The sequence below is a fragment of the Orycteropus afer genome, unplaced genomic scaffold, assembly GCF_000298275.1.
Source record: "Orycteropus afer afer isolate SDZICR_OR568_19922 unplaced genomic scaffold, OryAfe1.0 scaffold00214, whole genome shotgun sequence".
NCBI classification, from domain to species: domain Eukaryota; kingdom Metazoa; phylum Chordata; class Mammalia; order Tubulidentata; family Orycteropodidae; genus Orycteropus; species Orycteropus afer.
In genome coordinates this window covers 924,230-948,203 of record NW_006921801.1, presented here as the reverse complement: position 1 = coordinate 948,203, position 23,974 = coordinate 924,230, and the positions used below count along the sequence as shown (strand labels likewise).

The 23,974-nt window shown below is 40.3% G+C and overlaps 1 protein-coding gene across 1 annotated transcript in view; it reads left to right on the top strand.

The window, feature by feature from the left end:
- Positions 1–19,081, top strand: part of FERMT2 (FERM domain containing kindlin 2) — a 126,956-nt gene extending 107,875 nt beyond the window's left edge. Inside the window, exons 10-15 of the mRNA XM_007948338.2 lie at positions 12,120–12,226; positions 12,357–12,578; positions 15,930–15,950; positions 16,914–17,038; positions 17,318–17,459; positions 18,908–19,081. Coding sequence (XP_007946529.1) covers positions 12,120–12,226; positions 12,357–12,578; positions 15,930–15,950; positions 16,914–17,038; positions 17,318–17,459; positions 18,908–19,081 — 791 coding nt within the window. The remainder of the gene's footprint in view (positions 1–12,119; positions 12,227–12,356; positions 12,579–15,929; positions 15,951–16,913; positions 17,039–17,317; positions 17,460–18,907) is intronic.
- Positions 19,082–23,974: the final 4,893 nt, after the last annotated feature.

Sequence of the window (23,974 nt, the reverse complement as noted above, 5' to 3'; positions counted from 1 at the left end):
ACGTCAAGCTGGAGGCTTTTCCTGACTCATGCAGCTGCAGGGGCTGACGAGCTCAAGGTTGGCAGGCAGTATACTGGCTGTTGACTCCAATGAATGAATCCAAGATCTCCAGGCCAAATGGTGGATTGTTGGCTCACAGACAGTTGTAGGCAGCACAACAGGATCCCGATCCACAGAAGAGTATCTCTTTTCCCATGACGTCCATAAATGTATTGGAAGCAGGCCACACCCTAGGCAAACTTCCTCTCAACAGATTGTCTGCTCAAAACATATACATCTGATTCTGCCATAGGAATAACCCACATCACAACTGCTTAAACCATACAGAATTGTGATCCAGCCAAGTTGACACACAGCTCCAACTGTCACAGTCTATCCCTTGTCATATTGGCAGTTGTACACATCATCTTAACTATATATAATCTCTAAATAAGGACAATTGTAAAGTTATATTTCCACCTAACGTGATACACTAGCACGCATACAACCGAAACGCATTAACCTTGTTTACACTTCACAGTTCATAACAGAAGGAAACAAAAATATTTGATGCACATATACAATGAAGAAATACAACAATCACAGTCCTTGTTTCTGCATCTGGTCACGTAGTTGTAGTTGATACTCAGAACTACCTTCTTCCACCACCCATTCTGTATTTCCCTTGCCCTCAGCAAGCACCTCAGCTGGCCGTGGTTCTTTGCCTGGTGGGGTGACCCAAACCTTCTTTCCTGAAGGGTCTGGGCCATTAGCAGTCATATCAGAATTGGGTTGCTATAATTGTCCATTGACTTTAATCACAGGGCATGGTAGTACTAAAAGATGTCCTGAAGAACCTCCTGTATTCCAGACGTGTTCTTCTTTACCTCCATTGTTGTTGTTGTTATATGCCATCGAGTCGGACCTGACTCATAGCGACCCCTCCTTGGGTTTCCAGGGCAGTATCACTACGGAAGTAGATGGCCCCATCTTCCTTCCGAGGAGTGGCTGGTTATGTAATGTCAATCCAGTTTCCCCTTGGTAATCAGATAGTACAGTAATGCCCTTCTTTGTTGATCCAAAGGCTTGAGGAAGCCAAAATGGCCAGGTGGCATTCTTAACTTCCAGTTTAATGCAATCAGTATTGTGTTTCTAGGTGGGAGTGTTCTTTCCTTTGGTACTAAGATCCCCAGATCCACAGAGCATAGGGTAGCAGGGACAGGAAGGGAAAATTTTGGAGTGGGTCACTAGAGGTAGTAGTGAGTGGTACCACTCCTGTTTCCACCCCTTGGTTCCTGGACCCGTGAATCCTGGCTATTGGAGAAACAGCACCGTATATTGGACACTGGTTTAGAGCAATTACAGCTTCCTAGAGAACACTGCCCCAACCCTTCAAGGTATTGACACGTAGCTGGCGTCATAATTGTGTTTTCAGTAGGCTGTTCCATCGTTCTGTCAAGCCAGCTGCTTCAGGATGATGGAGAACATGGTAGGAACAGTGAACTCCATGAGCATAGTCCCATTGCTGCACTTCATTTGCTGTGAAGTGAGTCCCTTGATCTGAAGCAATGCTGTGTGGGTTACCATGACAGTGGATAAGGCATTCTGTAAGTCCACGGGTGGTAGTTTTGGCAGAAGCATTGCATGCATGGAAGGTGAATCCATATCCAGAATAAGTATCTATTCCAGTGAGAACAAAATGCTGTCCTTTCCACGGTGGAAGTAGTCTGGTGTAATCAACCTGCCACCAGGTTGCTGGCTGATCACCCTGAGGAATGGTTCAATAAGGCAGACTCAGTGTTGGTCTCTGCTGCTGGCAGATTAAGCACTCAGCAGTGGCAGTAGTCAAATCAGCCTTGTTAAGTGGAAGTCTGTGGTGCTGAGCCCATGCATAACCTCCATCCCCGTCACCATGGCCAATTTGTTGAGGCGCCCATGAGCCCATTGAGCAATGACAGGAGTAGCTGGGGAAAAAGGATGGCTGGTTTCCACAAACGTGTCATCCTATCCACCTGATTGTTAAAGTCCTCCTCTGCTGAGGTCACCTTTTGGTGGGCTTTCACGTGAGACACAAATATCTTTACTCCTTTGGCCCCTTCAGAGAGATCTATCTACACACCTCTTCCCCATACATCTTGTCACCAATTTTCCAATCATGCTCCTTCCAAGTCCCAGACCATCCAGCCAAGCCATTAGCCACAGCCCATGAATCCATATACAATCGTACATCTGGCCATTTCTTGTTCCATGCAAAGTGAACAGCCATATGCACGGCTCAAAGTTCTGCCCCATTGGGAGGATTTCCTCTCACCACAGTTCTTCGAGGAAGTCTCGGAAAGGGGCTGCAGTGCCGCTGCTGTCCAGTTTCAAGTGGTACCTGAATATTACACAGAACCATCTGTAAACCAGGCACGAATTTTCTCTTCCTCAGTCAACTGATCATAAGGAACTCCCCATGAGGCCATAGGTGCAGACTGGGAAAGAGAAGATAATATGACTGGAGTGTAGACCATAGGCATTTGGGCCACTTCCTCATGCAACTTAACTTGTGCCTTCAGGTGCTGCTCAAGCGTGATCTCTGATATACCACTTCCATTTAATGATGGAGTGCTGCTGTGCACGTCCAACTTTATGACTGTGGGTGAGACAACACCCAGTTCATGATTGGCTGCTCAGGCCTCATGGTGACTTGGTGGCCCACGGTTAGGCGTTCTACTCAAACTAACTAAACTCCCTGCCATCAAATCGGTCCCGACTTATAGCACCTCCTCCTTAGGTTCCTAAGGCAGTATCGCTACAGAAGTAGATTGCCCAACCTTCCTTCTGAGGAGTGGCTGGTAGGTTTGAACCACCAGAGATCAGTCTCTGCTAAAGCCCAGTAACAAGCCAAAAGCTGTTTCTCAAAAGGAGAGTAGTTATTTGCAGAGGATGGCAGGGCTTTGCTCCAAAATCCCAAGTGTCTGTCTTGTGATTCACCAATAGGGACCTGCCAGAGACTCCAGACAACATCTCTACCTGCTACAGACACTTCAAGCACCATTGGATCAGCCGGATCATATGGCCCAAGTGGCAGAGCAGCCTGCACGGCAGCCTGAACCTGTTGCAGAGCCTTCTGTTGTTCCTGGGCACCACTCAAAACTAGCAGCTTTTCGAGTCACTTGATAAATGGGCCGAAGCAGTACACCCAAATGAGAGATATGTTGCCTCCAAAATCCAAAGAGGCCCACCAGACTTTGTGCCTTTTTAGTTGTGAGGGAAGCCAGTTACAATAATTTATCCTTCCTTTAGTGGGAATATCTCGACGTGACCCACACCATTGAACCCCTAGAAATTTCACTGAGGTGGAAGGTGCCTGGATTTTTATTGGATTAATTTCCTACCCACCAGCACGCAGATGTCACACCAGTAAGTCTAGAGTCATTGATACGTTTTCCTTACTAGGTCCAATCAGCATAATGTCATCAATATAATGGACCAGTGTGATATCTTGTGGAAGGAAAAGGCAATCAAGATCCCTACAGACTAAATTATAACATAGTGCTGGGGAATTACCCCTGAGGAAGCACTGTAAAAGGATAGTCTTTGTCTTACCAGCTGAAGGCTAACTGTGTCTGATGGTCCTTTGAAATTGGTACTGAGAAAAAGGCATTTGCCGGATCAATAATAGCTGCATACCAAGTGCCAGGACATGTACTAATTTGTTCAAGCAGTGAAAACCACATCAGGAACAGCAACTGCAATTGGAGTCACCACTTGATTAAGTTTACGATAATCTACTGTCATTCTCCAAGATACATCTGGTTTTTGCACAGGCCAAATAGGCAAATTAAATGGGGATGTGGTGGGAATCACCACCCCTGTGGTGGCAATAGTGCCTGGTAGCAGGAGCTCTGGTAGCGTAGTGCCTAAAGGAACTTGACTGCTAACCAGAAGGCTGACAGATAAACCCACCAGCCACTCCTCAGAAGGAAGACGGGGCAATCTACTTCTGTAGTGATACTGCCTCGGAAACCCAAGGAGGGGTCGCTGTGAGTCGGATCTGACTCAACGGCACATGACAACAACATGGTGGCAGTAATCTCTGCAACCCCTCCAGAGATGCAGTATTGCTTTGGTTTACTGTTTTTCTAGGTGGAGGCAGTTCTAATGGCTTCCACTTGGCTTTTCCTACTACAATAGCCCTTACTCCACATGCCAGGGAATCAATGTGGGAGTTCTGCCGATTGCTCAGTATATCTATTCCAATTATGCATTCTTGAACTGGGGAAATCACTACAGGATGGGTTCAGGGACACACTTGGACTCGCCATGAGATGCATCTGAGCTAAGACTCCCATCAATAACTTGACTTCCATATGTCCCCACTCTGACTGGTGGGCCACAATGACACTTTGGGTCTCCTGACATTAGTATCAGTTCAGAGCCAGTGTTCAGTAATCCCTGAAAAGTCTGATTATTTCCTTTTCCCCATTGAACAGTCACTGTCATAAAAGGCCTTAGATCCCTTTGGGAAGGCTGGGAGAAAGACTGACATTATTATAAAGTTTTGGCAATGTAGTTCAGTCCTTCCTCAAAGGGACCTAGCCTCCCCTTCATTCAAGGGGTTATGGGTCTGTAAACTGATTCAAATCTGGGAATTGATTGAGAGGTCATGACTCTGTATTCTGGTGACTTAATCTGGGCTCCTGTTCACATGACCTAGAATTCTTCTGCTATACAGATCTAGTAAATATTTAGTAGCTCTGCCATATATTTCATTACCAGGAACACCATGCGCAAGTAGCCAATGCCGTAATTCCACACAAGTCAGAGTATTCTGATTACTGTTCCGAGTTTGCTGTCCATTATGGTAACCACGCCCACCTTGCCTTTGCTGATTAACTGCTGCCACTTGGCCCCTACTACCATGGGGTATAATCAGCCCCATCGTAGTTACGTGTCTTCGTTCAATTAGGGCAGTTCCCACTGTCAAATCTGGCTTACATAAAATAGCAATCACAGCAGTCTTCAAGGATGCTGGGACTCCCTTCACAAATTTATTTCTCACCATACTGGTAAAAGACGTGTCTTCTGGACTCTCCATTTCTGGCTCTAGGGGTCTAATCTGATAAAAAGCATTCTAAAAGGCCAGTTTCCCTAAGCCTCTGGGTACCTTCTACATTATACCAAGGCAGGTCTGGTACTTCAGCTTGACTTAAGGTAGGCCACCGCGTAATCCATGCTTCAGTAAGCCAACCAAATAAACAATTAGATCCTTTCCTGACCTCTGGAGCTGAAACACTGAATGAAGAATTTGAACTTAGTGGGCCTAAATCAGTAAATTCTGACTGATCCGGTGCTACATTCCTTGCACCATTATCCCACACCCTCAGTAACCATTCCTATACGTATTCTTCAGGTTTCTGTCTGTACATGTTAGCAAAATCAAGTAGGTCTTTTTGGGTGTAGTGTACCACCTCCTCAGTCACACTTTGTGTTTCACCTTTTGGGGCTTGCTTGGGCTTAACTTTAGTTATAGATCTAGAAGCCACAATGGGTGATTGGGGTAGTTCCTGAGAACATTCAGCAATGTCTTCCATGGCATCTACCTCAGGCAGTGACCCAGCAGGAACAGTTGGGTTAATCCCATCAAATGGAGGTGGAGGGGATGATGGTTTTGTAGTAATCCCTTCAGATGGGAGGGATTCAACAGAATGTACAGGCTCCACATCCTCATCTTTCTGACTTCCCATATCTCCCCATCCCAGGTTTCAGGATCCCATTTTTTCCCAATCAGTGCCATTCTGGGTTGGCAATTTAATTGGCATTGTAATTTACCACCCTTAAAATAAGACTCTGGGCACAATCATGGGAGAAAGAAGGGCTGCTTATGCACAAGGAGACAGCTCAGGGGGCAGGAGCCCATGGAGGGATGGACACTGGGAGGAGGTAACTGTGAAGAGGAGGTGGAAGGGAGCTGTTGCACTATGGTAAACTGTGGTCAATGTCAGGAGAAAAAACATACTTGAACTGCTGTATGGAGAGTGAATTTGCTCTGTAAATCTTCACCCAAATCACAATTAAAAAAAAATAATAATAAGATTCTGGGTTTGGTTTTCAGCGATATCAGCTCTGTAACTAGAAGAAATAAGACTTTCTTTCAGAGCACAACTGGAAACATTGAGGTCTTTTCTGCAGCATTTGAGCTGTGACTCAGCAGCCCTCAACTCATCTCACTCTTCAACCACTTTGTCTATTATAAGTCGGACCAACCAACCAGCTTCCTTATACTCCCTCATGCTGACGAAATTGCAGAGAAGTATCAAAATTTGCAATCACCCAGAGCCTCACTTCTCAAAAATAGTTGATCTATTACTGGTGCTATTTTGCCTATTAATGTTGCCACCTCACACCACGGATTAGCAGGGCCTTCTTTACCAATGGAGGCAGAATCAACAGTGCCTTTGCGATTAATCAAACTGGAGAACCAAACCAGAACTGGTGAGAACCAGTTTAGGAAGCCCATCCTTATGATTTTGTCTCTCTAGAACCACTCCTGGTACCAAATGTGTTAGTCTGGGTTCTCTACAGAAGCAAAACCAGTAAAGCTTATATATATACATATAGAGAAAGAAATTTATCTTAGGAAAATGGCTCACACACTTAAGGAAACTGGCAAGTCCCAAGTCCCAAAGTCATCAAGCTGGAGCCTTTTCCTGACTCACGCAGCTGCAGGATCTGACAAGCTCAAGGTTGGTAGGCCGCATACCAGCTGTTGACTCCAATGATGACAAATCCAAGATCCCAAGGTCGAGTGGTAGATTGTTCTCTCACAGACAGTTGTAGGCAGCACACCAGGATCCCAGTCCACAGAAGAGTGTCTCTTTTCCCAGGATGTCCATAAATACATTGGAAGCAGGCCACACCCCTAAGGAAGCTCCCTCTCAACAGATTGGCTGCTCAAAACATATACATCTAATCTCATCATGGGCATAACCCACATCACAACTACATAAACCACACAGAATTGTGTTCCAGCCAAGTTGACACACAGCTCCAACTACCACACCTGCTATGATCATTTTATCAGAAGGGACCATTACCCTGGAGAAGGATATCATGCTTGGTAAAGTAGAGGGTCAGCGAAAAAGGGGAAGACTGTCAATGAAATGGATTGACACAGTGGCTGCAACAATGGGCTTGTGTATAGCAAGGATTGAGGATGACACATGAGCAGCCAGTGTTTTCTTCTCATGTACCTAGGGTTGCTGTAAGTTGGAGCTGACTTGATGGTACCTAACAACAATAATTCAGTCTGAGCAGAGATAATCTGAGAAGGTAGACTATGTAGAAGAAGACTGCATCAGGTTTGTAAGAAAAGTCATCAACAGCCGTGTGATATGCAGATGATAAAACCTTGCTTGCTGAAAGTGAAGAGGCATTTACTGATGAAGATTAATGACTACAGCCTTCAGTATGGATTATACCTTAACATAGAACAAAAATCCTCATAACTGAACCAGTAAACAGCATCAGAATAAATGAAGAATCGATTGACGTCAGGGATTTCATTTTAATTGTGTCCACAATGAAGTTCAAAGGAGCAGCAGTCAAGAAATCAAAAGCAAAAGCCCTTTTTAAAGTATTACAGAGCAGAGATGTCCCTATGAAGACCAGGTGGACCTGACCCAAGCCATTGTCTTTTTGGTAGTTTCATATGCATGTGAAATGGTAACAATGAATAAGGAAGACTACAGAATTTATGCACTTAAATTGTGGTGTTGATCAACTGCTGAAAGAAGGAACAAATTTGTCTAGAAGGAAGTACAGCTGGAATGTCCCTTAGAAGCGAGGATGGCAAGACTTCACCTCTCAGACTTTGGTCGTGTTATCAGGAGGGACTGATCCCTGGAGAAGGACATCCTGCTTGGTAAAGTAGATGGTCAGTGAAAAAGAGTAAGATTTTGCAGCAAGGTGGATTGACACAGAGCTGTAACAATGGGCTCAAGCATAGCAATAGTTGTGAGGATTGCATAGGACTGGACAGTGTTTCTTTCTGTTATGTATGAGACTGCTATAAGTGGAAACTCGTTCAACAACCCCTAACAACAACAGCATGGTAGTTTTGTGCCTGGCTCTGAACTGGTTCATTCTGGTTCAAGCCCTGGTGATAATTTGCATTTCCACCCTAGATATATAGAATCAAAATATACTTTGTAACAACATCCCCAGGTGATTCTTACAGATTCTGATTCTGTATATCTGGGGTGCTTATACAAATTTTCAACAGAGCCCTGGTTCTGTGTTTAACTTTTTAAGGAACTGCCATACCATTTTCTACCATGGCTACACAATTCTACAACCCTACTGGCCAGGAATGAGGTTCTGATTTCTCCACATCTTTGCCAACACTTGTTCTTTTTCATTTTTCTGGTAATACCCGTCCTAATTGATGTGAAGTGGTATCTCATTGTGGTTTGATTAACATCTCTCTGATGACTAATGGAAAGGACCTCTGGTGGTGTAGGGTTAAGGCATTTGGCTGCTAATCAAAGGGTTGGTAGCTCAAACCTACCAGCCACTCCATGGAAGAAAGATGAGGCAGTCTGCTTCTGTAAAGATTTATAGCCTTAGAAACTTAATAGAGGTCACTATGAGTTGGAATTGACTTGATGACAGTGAATTTGGTTTTTCTTTGGAATTACTGATGAAGAAAGCCCTGTTGGCTCAGTGTTAAGTGCTGAGTGCTTAGTTAACCAAAACATGGGCACGTCATACCACCAGTGGCTCCATGGGAGAAAAGATGCTCCCTTTAAGATTGTTGTTGTGTGTCATCAACCAGCATATAGCAATCTATAGGACAGAGTAGAACTGCCCCATAGGGCTTCCAAGGCTGTAATCTTCATGGAAGCAGATTGCTCCATCTTACTCCTATAGAGCAGCTGGTAGGTTCAAACTGCTGACCTTTTGATTAGCAGCTGATTGCTTAACCACTATGTTGCCAAGTCTCCTGTAAAGTTTATAGCCTAGGGAACCCTAAGAGTCGATTCTTCTTTGTCCTACAGGATCACTATGAGTCATTGACACACAACAGTGATTAATGGAGTCTTGAGGGGTATAACCAGTTAACACACTCAGCTGGAAATCAGAAGACTGGGCATTCATATCCACCCAGAAGCATCTTGGAAGAAGGCCTGGTGATCCGTTTCCCAAAAATCAGCCATTGATAACCCTGTGGAGCACAGTTCTATGCTAACACATATAGGATCACCATGAGTTGCAATCAACTCAACAGCAGTTGGTTTGGAGTCCCTGGGTGGTACAGTTAATACACTTGGCTGCTAACTGAAAGATTAGAGGTTTGTGTCCACCCAGAGATCCCTCTGAAGAAATACCTGGCAAGCTACTTCCAAAAAATAAGCTGTTAAAAACCCTGTGGAACCTATATACCAACATTCACTGCAGCACTCACCACAATAGCGAAAGTGTGGAATGTACATACAAAGGAATACTCGTCAGCCATAAAGAGAAATGAAGTCCCGATGGATACCACAACCTGAAAGCAATGCTGAATGAAGTCAGTCAGTCTCAAAAGACAAATACTGTATGATCTCACTTTTATCAGATTAAGTCAATCTATAGAACGCCTGCTGCCACTGAATCAGTTCTGACTCATGACGGCCCCTTACAGTCCCTGGGTGTAGTAGTACAAGGTTTGTGCTCTACTTGCTAACTTAAAACGTTAGTGGTTCCAATCCATTCAGCATCACCATGAAGAAAGGCCTAGCAATCTACTTCTGTAAAGATTACAGCCAAGAAAACCCTATGGAGCAGTTCTACTCTGTAACACATGATGGGGTCACCATAACATATAGAAACCAAAGATGATTAGTGGTTACCAGGGGTGGGAGGAAGGGAATGGAGCAAGGAGAGTTTTTACTTGAGGAGTATTGAGTTTATGTTAATGGTGCTAGAATAATTTGGAAAAGGATAGCAATAATGGTTGTATAATATGAAGAATATAGTATGTGTCACTGAATTGTACATGTAGAAATTACTGGCTTGTGAACATTTATTGTATATATTTTCACAACAATGAAGGATAAAACTCCTTTGGAGCACAGTTCTATTCTGAAACACGTGGGTTTGCCATGAATTGGAGTCAACAACACTTGGTCTGGTTTTTAATGATTAATGATATTGAGCATCTTTTTCTTGTGCCTGTTAGCCATTTGTATGTCTGCTTTGGTGAAAGGTTTATTCCGGTTCTTAGCCCATTTTTTAAATTGTGTTGTTTTCCTACTTTGGTGAGTAGCGACTGGGGTTTTAAAAGCTTTTGAGCAGCCATCTAAGATGCAATTATTGGTCTCCTCTTGTCTGGAGCAAAGAAGAGTAAAGAAAATCAAAGTCATATGGAAGCAGTTAGTCCAAGGATATGATGGGCCACGGGAACCTCAGCCTTCATGACCCTGAGACCAGAAGAACTAGGTGGTACCTGGCTACCAGTGCCAACCACTTTGAAGGGGATCAGAATTGGAGATCCTGGTTAGAGTGGGAGGAAAAATGTGAAACAAAATTCAAAAACACAAAAATGACCAGAATTACTGGTCAGATAGAGAATGGTGGAACCCCCGAGACTATGGCTCTGGGTCATCCTTCAGGCCTGGAACTGGACTCAATTCTGTGGATTAGCTCTGAGCCAAACAGTAGAAAGGCCTACAAGCAGAACATCTGCCCCAGGGAGATGCACCCTTTAGATCAGTCAACCATGATACATTGGAAGGGCAGCATTTACATAGAGGGAAAGCTGGAGAAACAAGAATGCATAGCTGAGAAGGGCAAAAGGAAAAAGGTAGTCTGGAGAAACAAGAATGCATAGCTGAGAAGGGCAAAAGGAAAAAGGTAGTCAGAGGGAGGGGAACTTTTCATTGTTGGGACTGTAATTGAGGCCACAAAACCAGATGTGCACGAACTGTTGAGAGTAAAATGAATCTCCTTTAAAAAAAAAAATCAGTTGGGTTATTTTTCTTTGTTACAGAGTTATAGGACTACTGTATTTGCTCTGGGCATTAAACCCTTATCAGATACATGATTTGCAAATATTTTCTCCCATTCTGTCTTCATTTCCTTGATAAAGTCCTTTGCTGCACAAAGCATGAAGTCCAATGTAGTCTTGAGTATGGAAGCCAAAGTATAGTCATTGAGAAGTAAATAAGAAACAAAGACTGCTTTTTAGGGAAAGGGCAAGAGTAAAGTGGAAGAAGGAGGTATTTTGTGTTTAAAATTGGAGAGACTCAAAGGCCAGTGGAAAAATGACAATGAAGAGAAATAAATCTAATACCCAGGAGAGAGAGCATCTCCTCGATGGAGTAAGATTCCTGAGATGGTGCATAGACTCAGAGGCCCCCAGGATAGGAGAGCCTTAGGAGGGAGGGATGTCACTGTGTGGAAGCAAAGACAACTAGTCTTACTGGTGTGGCAGAACACTGGAGGACATCACTTCGGATGTCTCTCATTTTCTTTGAGAAGAGGTGAGATTGTTCTAAGAGTGAGTGGCATTGTAGAAGATTTGAAATAGACATTCCTGAGAATGTCTCTGTAAACACAGAAGGGATGCTAGTGTAGAACAGGGACAGGCGAGTTGGACTCCATTAATTTCTAGTGAGACCTATCTGCTTAGCTTTGGGGGAGGGGGTGTTTGTTTCTTTTTTTTCTTTAATTCCCTCTTGCAATGCTAAGCAGCTTAAGTACCAACAAGTAAAAGATGGATGGTTAAATTGAGCTAGGGTCAGTGTTTTGCTAAGTGGATATAATGACAAGACAGTTCAATCTAACAATAGTTGTAAATGATATCCAGGCTGGAGAAGGGAGAGGTAAAAACAAGGTACAGAAGAGGAATATGTTGAGCAGGAGGGGTTTTCAGGGACAGAGTCCCTCAAAGAATTTGAAGAGGCTTAGTGATCAGAATGGAATGTTTGCATTTAACAAATAATTCACATAAAAAAATGACTATGAAGAATTTACTCTTTGATTTAGATTCTATAACAGCAAAATTGAACATGTTACTAAGATACCATGAAATAAAAGTTATCTATATTGATTTGAAATTTCTTAAAAGCAAATTGGATTGTGTTTTAATAATTAATTTCTTCAAATTACAGGATGTGAAGTTACCCCAGATGTAAACATTTCAGGCCAAAAGTTTAACATTAAACTCCTGATTCCAGTTGCAGAGGGCATGAATGAAATCTGGCTTCGTTGTGACAATGTAAGTTTTCCGACTAAAATATAAAGCCTACTTTTTCTTTGATTCCTAAATGAATTGACCAGTCATTCTTAATTTTATAGTCAAAAGACCCATCAGATAGATGTTACACGTCGGTATTTATTTTCAACAGGAAAAGCAGTATGCACACTGGATGGCAGCTTGCAGATTAGCCTCCAAAGGCAAGACCATGGCAGACAGTTCCTACAACTTAGAAGTTCAGAACATTCTTTCCTTTCTGAAGATGCAGCATTTAAACCCAGATCCTCAGTTAATACCAGAGCAGATCACAACTGATATAAACCCTGAGTGTCTGGTGTCTCCTCGCTATCTGAAGAAGTACAAGAACAAGCAGGTACCCAATTCATTTTACTTCATCTGTAATTTTCTACTGATTTGTCTTATGACTGCATGTATATGCAAACTTAGTTTTCCTTCTTAAAACTTTAGTCTTAATTCTATATGAAGTAGTTAGGAAAATAGCCTTAAGTCAGTTTCAATTGGTCATTTTTTCAAAAATAATTATAGTGGCAGGAAGCATATTTATTCTAAACAACCTAAAGAAATCAAACATTTTGAAACATTTAGGAGGTTGAATATTGTCTTAAATTTAATTTATTTAATTTTATTCCTTACATAATTAAGGTGATACAAAACATAGTTGACATTTCCCAATAAATCTACAAAACCTATTCATGCTGTCTGAATGGACTTTTCTAGCTTTGGAAATAAGCTTTACAGGGGTGGATACATTTACTCCATTTTTACATGGTCATTCTTAATATCAGCAATCAGAACCTAACCAGGATTTGTATCAGGTGACAGAGTTTGGTAAATTATCTCATTGAAATTCACTGCTTTTGTCTCTTCTTTTTAGAATTCTTTTTCTGGAAATTAATACCATATAAGGATTGCTATTTAGAAAAATGGTTCTTGAGTGCAACATAAAAGGCCCTTTGCAGGGAAATTACACTTGAGATAGCCCTTGGTATTCTCCACATCAAACATCATGCCATAAAAGGAAAAAGGTTTTATTTCAAGGAAAAAAAGATGACTTTTAAAATAAGTATTTTGTTTTTATCTAGATTCATTTTTTATCTTAAAAGAATCATTTTTAAACATAATGACAAAGCATAATGAAATACCCAAAACTTTAATTCCTTAATATACTATAAATATGTTAATTTATATGCATCTAAGCCCATTTAGTTGGAATTGTTTTAGAAGTTTTAGCCACAAGTATTTGTCTTTAGGTTTCAGAGGTTGTGTAAGCTACATGGAAATTGTTTATCCCACAGCCATACATGTGGGAGCACCAGGGAGTGGAGCAAATGCTACCCTGGGGAGTTCTGTGGAATGTAGCTTGTAAGGTAAAAAGGGAAAGTGAATCGAGTACTAATTTCATTTTTTATTTTAGTTATTTCACTTAAGTTACTTGTAAAGAAACTTGTTTGTAAAAGTGAATTCATTTGCCTTCAAAGACGAATCATTTCAAATCTTAGCAATTTTATCATTTCACTATCAACTACCAGAAAACAAGAGCTTATAGTGCAGTTGTGAGGACTGCCAAATGTTGGTTTGGCTGTCAAAGATACATATTGACTTGTTCTGCCAGAAGCCTTTGAAATGATAGTTTCACTTTAAAGTGGTAGTTTTTAATCTGAGTTCTGGGCTAGATTGTGAACAAAAATTCTCCTGAGGACAAAGATAATGTTTTACTCATCTTTGACTGATGGGAGGGCAATATGTGTGTGGTCCATGCTTCAGGATGATGCTGGCCTTATCTTCCACCTCCACATCTTAAGAAGTGCACAGAAATTCTTTTTATCTCCTTTTCCCTGACTAGACTCTGTAGGTGCCAGGGCAGTAATATGTGGCCAGTACCCTCTCTGCACAACTGTAAGTGTTGATAGTTAGAGGTTTACTTGCTACTGTGTGTCAGATAAATGGAGAAAAGATAGAAGTTGTCAGGCATTTCGTTTTACTTGGATCTACAATCAGTGCTCAAGGAAGCAGCAGTCAGGAAATCAAATGGTGTGTTTCATTGGGCACATCTGCTACAAAGGCCTTCTTTAAAGTGTTAAAAGGCTAAGATGTCACTTTGGAGACTTAAGGTGCTTCTGATCCAAGCCATAGTATTTTCAGTAGCCTCATATGCATTTGAAAACTGGACAGTTAGTAAGGGAGATAGAAGAAGAATTGATGCATTTTGAATTGTGTGTTGGCAAGGAATAGTGAGTATACCATGGACGGTCTGAAGAACAAACATATCTGTCTTAGAAGAAGTACAGCTGGAATGCTCCTTAGAAGTGAGAATGGCCAGACATCGTCTCAAGTACTTTGGCATGTTGTCAAAAGGGACCAGTCCCTGGAGAAGAAGGGTATCTTGATTGGTGAAGTAGAGGGTCAGCGAAAAAGGGGCAGACCCTCAGTGAGGTGGGCTGGCACAGTGGCTGTGACAGCGAGCTCAAGCACAGCAATGAGTGTGAGGATGGTGCACAACCAGGCAGTTTCATTCTGTTGTACACAGTGTCTCTGTGAGTTAGAGCTGACTGGATGGAACCAAACAACAAAACGTGTCAGATGCTGTGCTGGTTGGTGGACATAGTGCTCAATAATTGTTCAACTGAATCCAGTGGTATTCTAGGGTCAGAAGATGAATGGGCAGTAGGGTTAGTCATCTACTCTAGAGCAGAATCTCCATTTCTTTGGAACTATCGGTGTGAGTTTTGAAATATTTAATCTTAGTTCTCTAAGACTTTACAGGTATTCCTAGCTAATGCACTTCCCTACACTACTAAGTTTCAACTGAGTTTCCAGACAAAGATGGACTAGGGAAGAAGGCCCAGCAGTCTACTGGAAAATCACCCTGTGGATCAGACAGCCTGACTCCCTCCAGTTCATGGGGACAGGGCCTGACTGGGCAGGGGCCATTCTGTTGTGCATGGGGATGCCGAGTCAGAGGCTGACTGGAAGGCAGCTAACGGCATACATGTGTTCATTATTTGCTGTGGGTATTTTTAAATGAGTATGACTCTCAGTTGAATTTAAAAATTTTTAATCTATGTTAATTCAGACTGGGATGGACTAACACATTTTAGCCACAGTTTGTAGTGTAGTGTGTGGCATCTCTTTTATTTTCCTTTCCAGGAAAAAGGATGTAAAAAGCAGATGGTAATTGAGGAGTTTGCATTTCTTGTGTAAATAGTATGGTCATTGCACTTATTTTTTGCCCTCTACTGCTACTTATTTCTGAAAATCAGTGCATGGATCATATCTGTCACTAAATCTAAGAAGATGTTTAAGGCTTTTGAATATTAATTTTGGTTTTGCTACTAAAATAACTAGCTTTACCCTGACGAGTAAGAACTGGTATGTAAGCAGGGGAGAGGTTATTTGCTGTTTTCTGCCTACAAATGTCTACCCTCAATTTTATATAACTCTTAACATTCTAAAATAACGTGGAGTGTTTCTCAATATTCTGAATTGGGAGTAATTGCTGCTTTCTCATTTTCATTTTCATGCTTGCATTTTACTTTGCTTGGTTTCCATCTGAAGTAATTTTTTGCATGGTTTTTGGCTGGAATTTTGGTTTGCAGGTGACTACAACTTTTTCTTTTGCTTCATTGCCATTTTTTCTGATTGCCCTTTTTTTTTTCTTTTGTCTTTCTGCTTTCTTTTTCTTTCCTCGCACTGCCATCTACAGCCAGGCTATATAAGAGATTTGGTAAGTTCTCCACATTTACCAAAAACAAAATAAAAATGTTTAAAGGCTTAGTCACTGTCTCCCCTCACAGATTAGTTAATCCTTTCCCTTCTCTTGTGGGAACAGTCATCCGAAAATGAATATAATTTAAATATTAACTTTTGTAATGATTGTTAAAGGCAGCTCTGGTGGCACATTGGTTAAGCATTTGGCTCCTAACGAAAGGATTGCTAACCAGAGGCTTCCCAGGAGGAGGATCTGGTATTCTACTCCCAGAAGGACTGTGGCCTAAAAAACCCTGTGGAGCTGTTCTACTCCGTCACATGGGGTCCATGGGAGTCAAAATTGGCCTGATGTAACCTAATAATAATATTCTCTTAGAAAAATGTCTTTATTATGGCAAGCACTGGTGGTACATTGGTTAAGCACTCAGCTGCTAACTGAAAGATTGGCAGCTTGAATCCACCAGCCACTCAGGTAGAAAGATGTGGTAGTTGCTTCTGTAAAGATTCACTAGGAATCAGAATCAATTTGACAGCAACAGGTACAGGTTTATGGTGATTTCAGATACTTTAAAGCTGCTAACATATTCCTGCTAGAAGCTAATATTTTAGGTCATTCTGAACATTTATCTTGAAGCTAAATTTAAAACTCATATTTTAATTAAAACTCATGTATATCAGGATTAGTGTATACTGTTTTATATAATAGCATCATATATATGTGTATATTTAGTGTGTTTTAAGAGTGGCAGTTACATACTTCTAATAGTATTGTTTCTTGATGTGTGGAAACTAAAGTTAAGAAATATATCAGACAGTTTATTTTTTAAGTCATTACTTTATCAAATATTCTCTAACTTTTGCAATACATGATTTGAAGACTGGTGAGGTGCATAATTCAGTCTTTTCAAGTTCTTTTTATCTTGATTCTACCATGAAAGCATTCTGTCTAATGGTAAAGATGGTATTTAATCATGTTTAGATAACAGCAAGAATCTTGGAAGCCCATCAAAATGTAGCTCAGATGAGTCTAATTGAAGCCAAGATGAGGTTTATCCAGGCTTGGCAGTCTCTGCCAGAATTTGGTATCACACACTTCATCGCAAGGTCAGTGATTTTACTAAGCATCTATATGTAAACCTTATTCTGTGAATTTTCACATATCTACTTCACATAATTAGAAATCAAACACTTTAAAAGTATACCTACTTGGAGCTATTAACCTATATTACAGTAAAATTTAAAGAATTTTGGAATGTATTCTCTATATTTAACATTTTTTACATTAAAAGCTATATTGTATTTCTGTTTTTTACTAGTACTTATTTAGAGTTAAAAAGGACATCTTGAAGAAAAAGACTAGCATGTATTTTAATGGTGTTATAGGTTCCAAGGGGGAAAAAAAGAAGAGCTTATTGGAATTGCATACAACAGACTGATTAGGATGGATGCCAGCACAGGAGATGCAATTAAAACATGGCGCTTCAGCAACATGAAACAGTGGAATGTAAACTGGGAAATAAAAATGGTAAGCTAGTTACGATGTTACTTGAATACATAAGTAGTCCTTTAGATAAAAATTAGTAAATTTTAAAAAAGCCTATGAAGTCCAAACATTTTTTGTGTCCCTTACACTATAGAACATGGTTGTGGTTATTCCTTTCCTCATTTAAACTTGTTTCATAACTAACTCAGTTATTGAAATTATAAAGACATGATTTGCTTAGAATATTTCCTGATCTGGTGGCGTAGTGCTTAAGGCGTTTGACTGCTAACCAGAAGGTTGGTGGTTGAACCACCAGCCACTCCACAGAAGGAAGACTGGACAATTTACTTCTGTAAAGATTTACCACTTCAGAAACCCAGTGGGGTTGCTGTGAGTCAGAATTGACTCGATGGCAGTGGGTTTGGTTTGGGTTTTGGTTTCTGTCATGGATCAATCCCTCCTTCTACTGACAAATAGCAGCTACTATTTATAGGAACTCTGGTAGCGTAGTACCTGAGGCATTTGACTGCTAACCAGAAGGCTGGTGGTTCAAACCTGCCAGCCACTCCTCAGAAGGACGGTTGGGCAATCTACTTCCATAGTGATACCACCTCGGAAACCCAAGGAGGGGTCGCCATGAGTCGGATACGACTCAATATCAGTGGGTTGGGTATTTATAGAATGAAAGGAGCTCTAGTGGTATAGGGTTAAAGCATTTGACTGCTAACCAGAAGGGCAGTGGTTCAAATCCACCAGCCTATAACCAGGCATGGAAGTAGATGTTTTACATATTATACCCTATGTCTAGAACTTGCCACAACCTTGCAAGGTAGATGGATTATTCCTTCTTTACAATTGAAGACACTAAAATTTAGAGAGTTGGAATCAACTCAGTGGCAGTGGGTTTGGTTTTAGGGTTATGTGTATCTGTGACCACTTGGTAAGTAACAGAGTCAGGATTTAAATTTAGATGTTTTGGGCTCTAAAACCTAGCAAAGTTACCACTATATACCATGTTGCCCCTAGCTTTGGAATATGTGCAAGATCATTTCAAATAAATAGAATCTTTACTAATTAGTTTTCATTTGTTTTAGGGTCATATTGGGTTAGTTGTATCAATTTCTATCACTTCATAGAATCTCATATTTCTGGAATGAAATATGACACCTAAAGGTTAAATATCTAAAACATTAAATTAAACACAGGAAGTAGGTTTTCTCCCAGGATTTAATTGAATCAGCAGAGACTACTTAGGAACTGAATGACCTAAATCCGTTAACATTTCAGTCCTTGAAGGCAGGCGGGGGGAGGGTTAGTAAACTTTCTTTCCTTTGCACTTGAAGGCATTACTGGTTTAGGATTTTGAAAAAGAGTAATTATTTGAGTGTCAAGAAGCATTTTGTGATAGACCTAAAACAACACAGTAGCTTCAGTTGGGCCCAGCTATCTCAAGTCTTCCTGGGCCTGATAGTTCTTTGTCTTTGTTCCAGGTCACGGTAGAGTTTGCAGATGAAGTACGATTGTCCTTCATTTGTACTGAAGTAGATTGCAAAGTGGTTCATGAATTCATTGGTGGCTACATATTTCTCTCAACACGTGCAAAAGACCAAAATGAGAGTTTAGATGAAGAAATGTTCTACAAACTCACTAGTGGTTGGGTGTGAATAGGAAATACTGTGTAATGAAACTCCATGGCCATATTTAACTTTAAAAGCTATTGTTATATGCTGCTTAATAAAGTAAGCTTGAAAATTACTATTATTTTATCATGAAAATATTTTGCCTTTCCAAACCAGTTAATATGTGCACTAACAAGCACAACTATTAATCTGCTATCATGATACAATATATGGACTATTGAATGTGGCACACATTCCTTAGGGCCATGAGTTGAAAGCTAAAGTAGTGGGCAAGTTGGAAACAAAACATCACTGATTTAAGCTAGCCAAACTGTAAGAAACTCAAGCCATCTACTTTAAAGCTATCCAGGGCTTAAACTATATGAAGTCTATCATGTTTTATGCATGTGTTTTAATATGTTTAATTTGACCTCATGTTTTAAAATATCTTACTTTTGCTAGCCATTTGATTCCCCCACACACACTTAAATCAGGCCTGCAAAAGATGCCTATTATTTAATAATGTCATTGTTTGACCTTGAAGGAAAATGCTTTTAGTCCGTTATGCTTCGTTTGTTTTTATTCTTCAGTAAGCATGTATATTGTTTTGTGTTTTTATCTTACACCATATTGTATTACAACACTTTTAGTATTCACCAGCATATTCACTGTCTGCCTAAAATATGCAACTTTTACATACAATATGAAGTAAAGGTCTATGAAGTATGCATTTTATGTAACTAATGTACAAACACAAATTTTATAAAATTGTACAGTTTTTTTTTTAAATTAAAACTAGCAAGTGGCTTGGGTAATAGCATCTTTGCATTAATTAAATGCTTTTAAAAGATATAAATATCAATTTGGTAGCAATTATATGCAATTTTAATATCTGCTAAATTAAGAATGACTTCATTATAGTCATGATTTGCCACATGTCTTTAAATTAACTCTAATGCCTGGACTGGCCCTGTTCTAGTCTGTTGCGCTATTACAATCTGCATTGGTGCTAGTCAGAAAATTCCTAGCTCACAATAGCCCAAAGGGTGCCAGGAAGGGGTGGATTACCAGTGTTGTTCAATAATCCATGGTTTAAGACTGTATAAATGCATTTTATTTTAAATAAAATAAATACCTTTTATTTAATACTTGTTTCTTTTTGTACTTATTTTTACTGTTTACATAGCATTAACTTTGCAGAAATTAATTTCTGCCTTTTAGAAATGCTTTGCCTAGCTCTTGTGTTGTGAATATTCAAAGTGTCACAAGATAGATACTTATTTCTCTGATAGATTTTCCCACTTAAATAGAAACCCATTGTTTTTCTGAATACTTAAAAATTAATGACTATCTAAATGTTAGAAATTAGTTATAAACAAGAAATTTGACAGATGAACAGACATTGCTGACTTCCAATAGCAAAACAATTCTTGGTTAAAACAAACCCATTCAACACATTTACCAATTCACTCACTGTTAGCGCTATTCATATATGCAAAATTTCAGTCCTGGACTTTTCTCCTTTACCCTTTGCACTCATTGAGGCCAAGTCTTGTTGGTTTTTCCCTCATACAACCTTGTGCCTTGTCACTGCTGTTACATTCACCCAAATCCAGGTCTTAGTCCTGTGCCTGAAGAGCGGCAGCTTCTTAAAGCTCCGACCGCACTCTTGTGCTCGCTTTGTACTCTGAGGTCGTATTGTGTTAGACTATACTCCAAGAGCTCTTTCCCATTATGGTTGAAAAGACATATATATATTTTCTTTCCTCATCTGAAGTACAAGTCACCAACAACTATAATCACTTGCTAAAAGCCCTGAAATATATTTCATTCCGTCTATGGCATGCCCAAGTTCTTTGTAGTCCCACTGCCTCCACACAAATGATAATGGCCTCTTCACTGATTTCTCTGGCTCTGGTTTGCCCCACTGCCTTCCCAGTGATTTCAAGGTTAGTCTAGCCGTGGTACAACACTGGGTGTATTACAGCTCTAATGATTCTGGTGGGGCCACTCGAGAAACACCATGGGTCACTAAGAACACTGGATGCAGACTCAAAAGACCTGGGTTCTGGTTTCTGCCCTCAATTTCATGTGTCTATGAAGGCACTACAGACAGGACACCAAAGTCCCTTCCAACTCAGTTCTCATAAATCAGCAAAAAAGAGACCTGCTGGAAGCCCTGAGGTAATTAATCAGTAATCTTAACTTGGTACAGATTATTTTTTACACAACCTTGAACTTCAGAAGTCAGGGAACTAGAGAACATGAACTTTGTAGAAAGAAAGCCGCTTGCAGTGTTTGACCCTTCCCTCTTACACAAGCCAAGATGTGGACAGATTGTCTCTTTCTTATGTATACTTTAAGTTTTGATCTTTCATGTTACAAGTCTTACTGAATGTGTGTTTAAGGTTTTTCTCCCACTTTTAACTGTTAATTAGTTTATCGTTAGTAAGGTAGTAGGATAAGACCAACCTGAGTTCAGATTTCTTAACTAGGTAGGTAGCTGATCTTGAACAAGTTCCTGATGCTTATTTTATCTAGAGAAATACACAGAGTTAAATAAAATGTTTACAGTACTCAGCACTGTACCTATGTGAAGCATTATGTAGCTTCTCAGTAAAATGTATTTACTCAAACCTTTTTCTGAACCTGTGGAATACATATATAAAGGAGTGACTTTCATAATTTTTTCTGCTTCCTACAATTAAGTTTCATAAGGGATGCTGTTTTTAGGCTACTGCTGCTGCTGTTATATGCCGTCAAGTCTGACCAGGCTCATGGTGACCCTTTCCTTGGATTTTCGAGGCGGTATCACTACGGAAGTAGATTGCCCAACCTTCCTTCGGTGTGATCCGCCAGCCTTCTGGTTAGCAGTCAAGTGCCTTAGGCACTACGCTACCAGAGCTCCCTAAAAACATGGTAGCATCTCCAGTACTTGGATAATTCACAGAACATGAGAACAGGGCTTCTTAAAACCCATCCCTTTATAGCACATTATCATCATTGATACTTAACAAGTATCTCCCCTAAATGCATGACCTTGCATAAGTTGCCATCTATAAATTCTAAAAAGGTAGATAGATACTAATTGAAAAATCTTGTCCCACACACACCCCAAAAGAAAAAAAGAAAAAGAAGAACATTTTTGTAGCTGTCTAGTTGCAGGAGAAAGGCAAGGATAAGTCAGCTTCGTATGGGTGTAGACCTGACAGACATGGTACAGTAAGTTGATTCAGTTCTTACTCCGATAAAGTTCCAGTCATCTGAACTGAGTGATATCCAGGAAGAAGTTGTTTACTGAAGAGCTCTGTGCTTTTCAACAAATTAACTGTCTTTATCTCTGTTTGAACTGCTTAGGATTTGGCAACTCAAGAATGGGGGAGGTGGTAGAGACAAGTCACAGGAAATGGGAACTCTGTGATCTGGGTCAGGAGAATGAAGTTCTCAGAGTGGACTGCAAAGCTGCCAGCACAGGAAGCAGTAGCAGAAAGGCCTATCTGGTGACCTTATTTCCCACTGTGCTGATTCCTCTCTTGTTTTCTCTGGTTTATTTAATAAACAATACAAATTTTCCCAGGCTGAATGTGTACATTAAAATTCTCTGTTCCCTTAGTAAACAGTTATCAGCACATTACACACCCTCCGTTGAGTTTCCCTTTTGATATTTGTGCATGGCCCTGCATATCTACTAAAAATTACAAGCACTTAAAATAATTTGAGACCATTATTTCAAGAGATCTAATTATAGTCCTCATGTGGCCTCAGTGGGCAGGCATTATCTGTATTACAGCTCAGAGAAGTGGTCCAAGTTCAATGTTAATTAAATTTTTGATAAAAACAGCACAACTAAATAGGTTTAAAATCACATTTGTATTAATAAAATTTGTAGATATTGCATGATAAGAAAACATCTTTTATGAGCTTAAATTCTCACTTCAGATCTAAATTTTGTGAGCTTTGTTTTTATGACCAAGTAAAATTCAGTAAGCACATTTTCTCTCAGGCTTACTGATCAGAACCTTTTTCTGCCTTCCTTGCCTAATTGCAAATTCATTTAGCTCTTATATAGAGCATTTGGTAGATGGATAGCATTTATCCTAGTCCAGGAGACAGAGGGCCAAGAATAGCCAAAGACTTAAAGAACAACAGGTCAGGGGCAGGGAAGACTAGCCTTACCAGACAGCAAGAATTCTGTATGTTCAAAGTGTAATGTTGTTAGATGCTGATGAGTCAATCAACTCATAGCAACTGCATGTGACATTGTTAACTGCTGTATAGGATTTTCTAGGGTGAACTCCTCATGGGAGCAGATCACAGGGTCTTTCTCCCACAGACCACCAGATGGGTTCAAACCACCAACTTTTTGGTTAGAGGTTGTGTGCTTAAGCTTCACACCACGAGATCTCCTACTGTTGGCCTAAGAATAAAGAAAACAGTGAAAGTCAGAATAGAGACCCCAGAAATAAGCATGCACATGTATGGAAACTTGATTCCTGAGAGCCAGCACTGCGGCTCCATGGGAAATGGGTGGACTTGACAGTGAATGGTGAACTAGTGGTTATCCTTTAGAAACAACAATATGGACCACTAACTTGTATGTTATGCAATAGTCGAAATCAAGTCAAAATAGAGTATAAAGCCGTAAATGTGAAACACAAAACTATAAAGCTTAAACAATGATGGAGGAAAAGGTATGGCATTGGAATCAGGAAAGGTGATGTGTCTTAAGACAAAAAATAAACAAAAAACTGACTACTTGAGTAACTATAAAGATACTATAAAGAGTAAAATGGCAAATCCAGTTGGGAGAAGATACTTGCAACACAAAATTGACAGGATTAGCATCCAGAATATAAACATACATGCACTTTCTCTTCTCTTTACTCTCTCGCTGATCAATCCAAAAGCTGTATGGGCACTCAACAAGAGGAGGCCCAA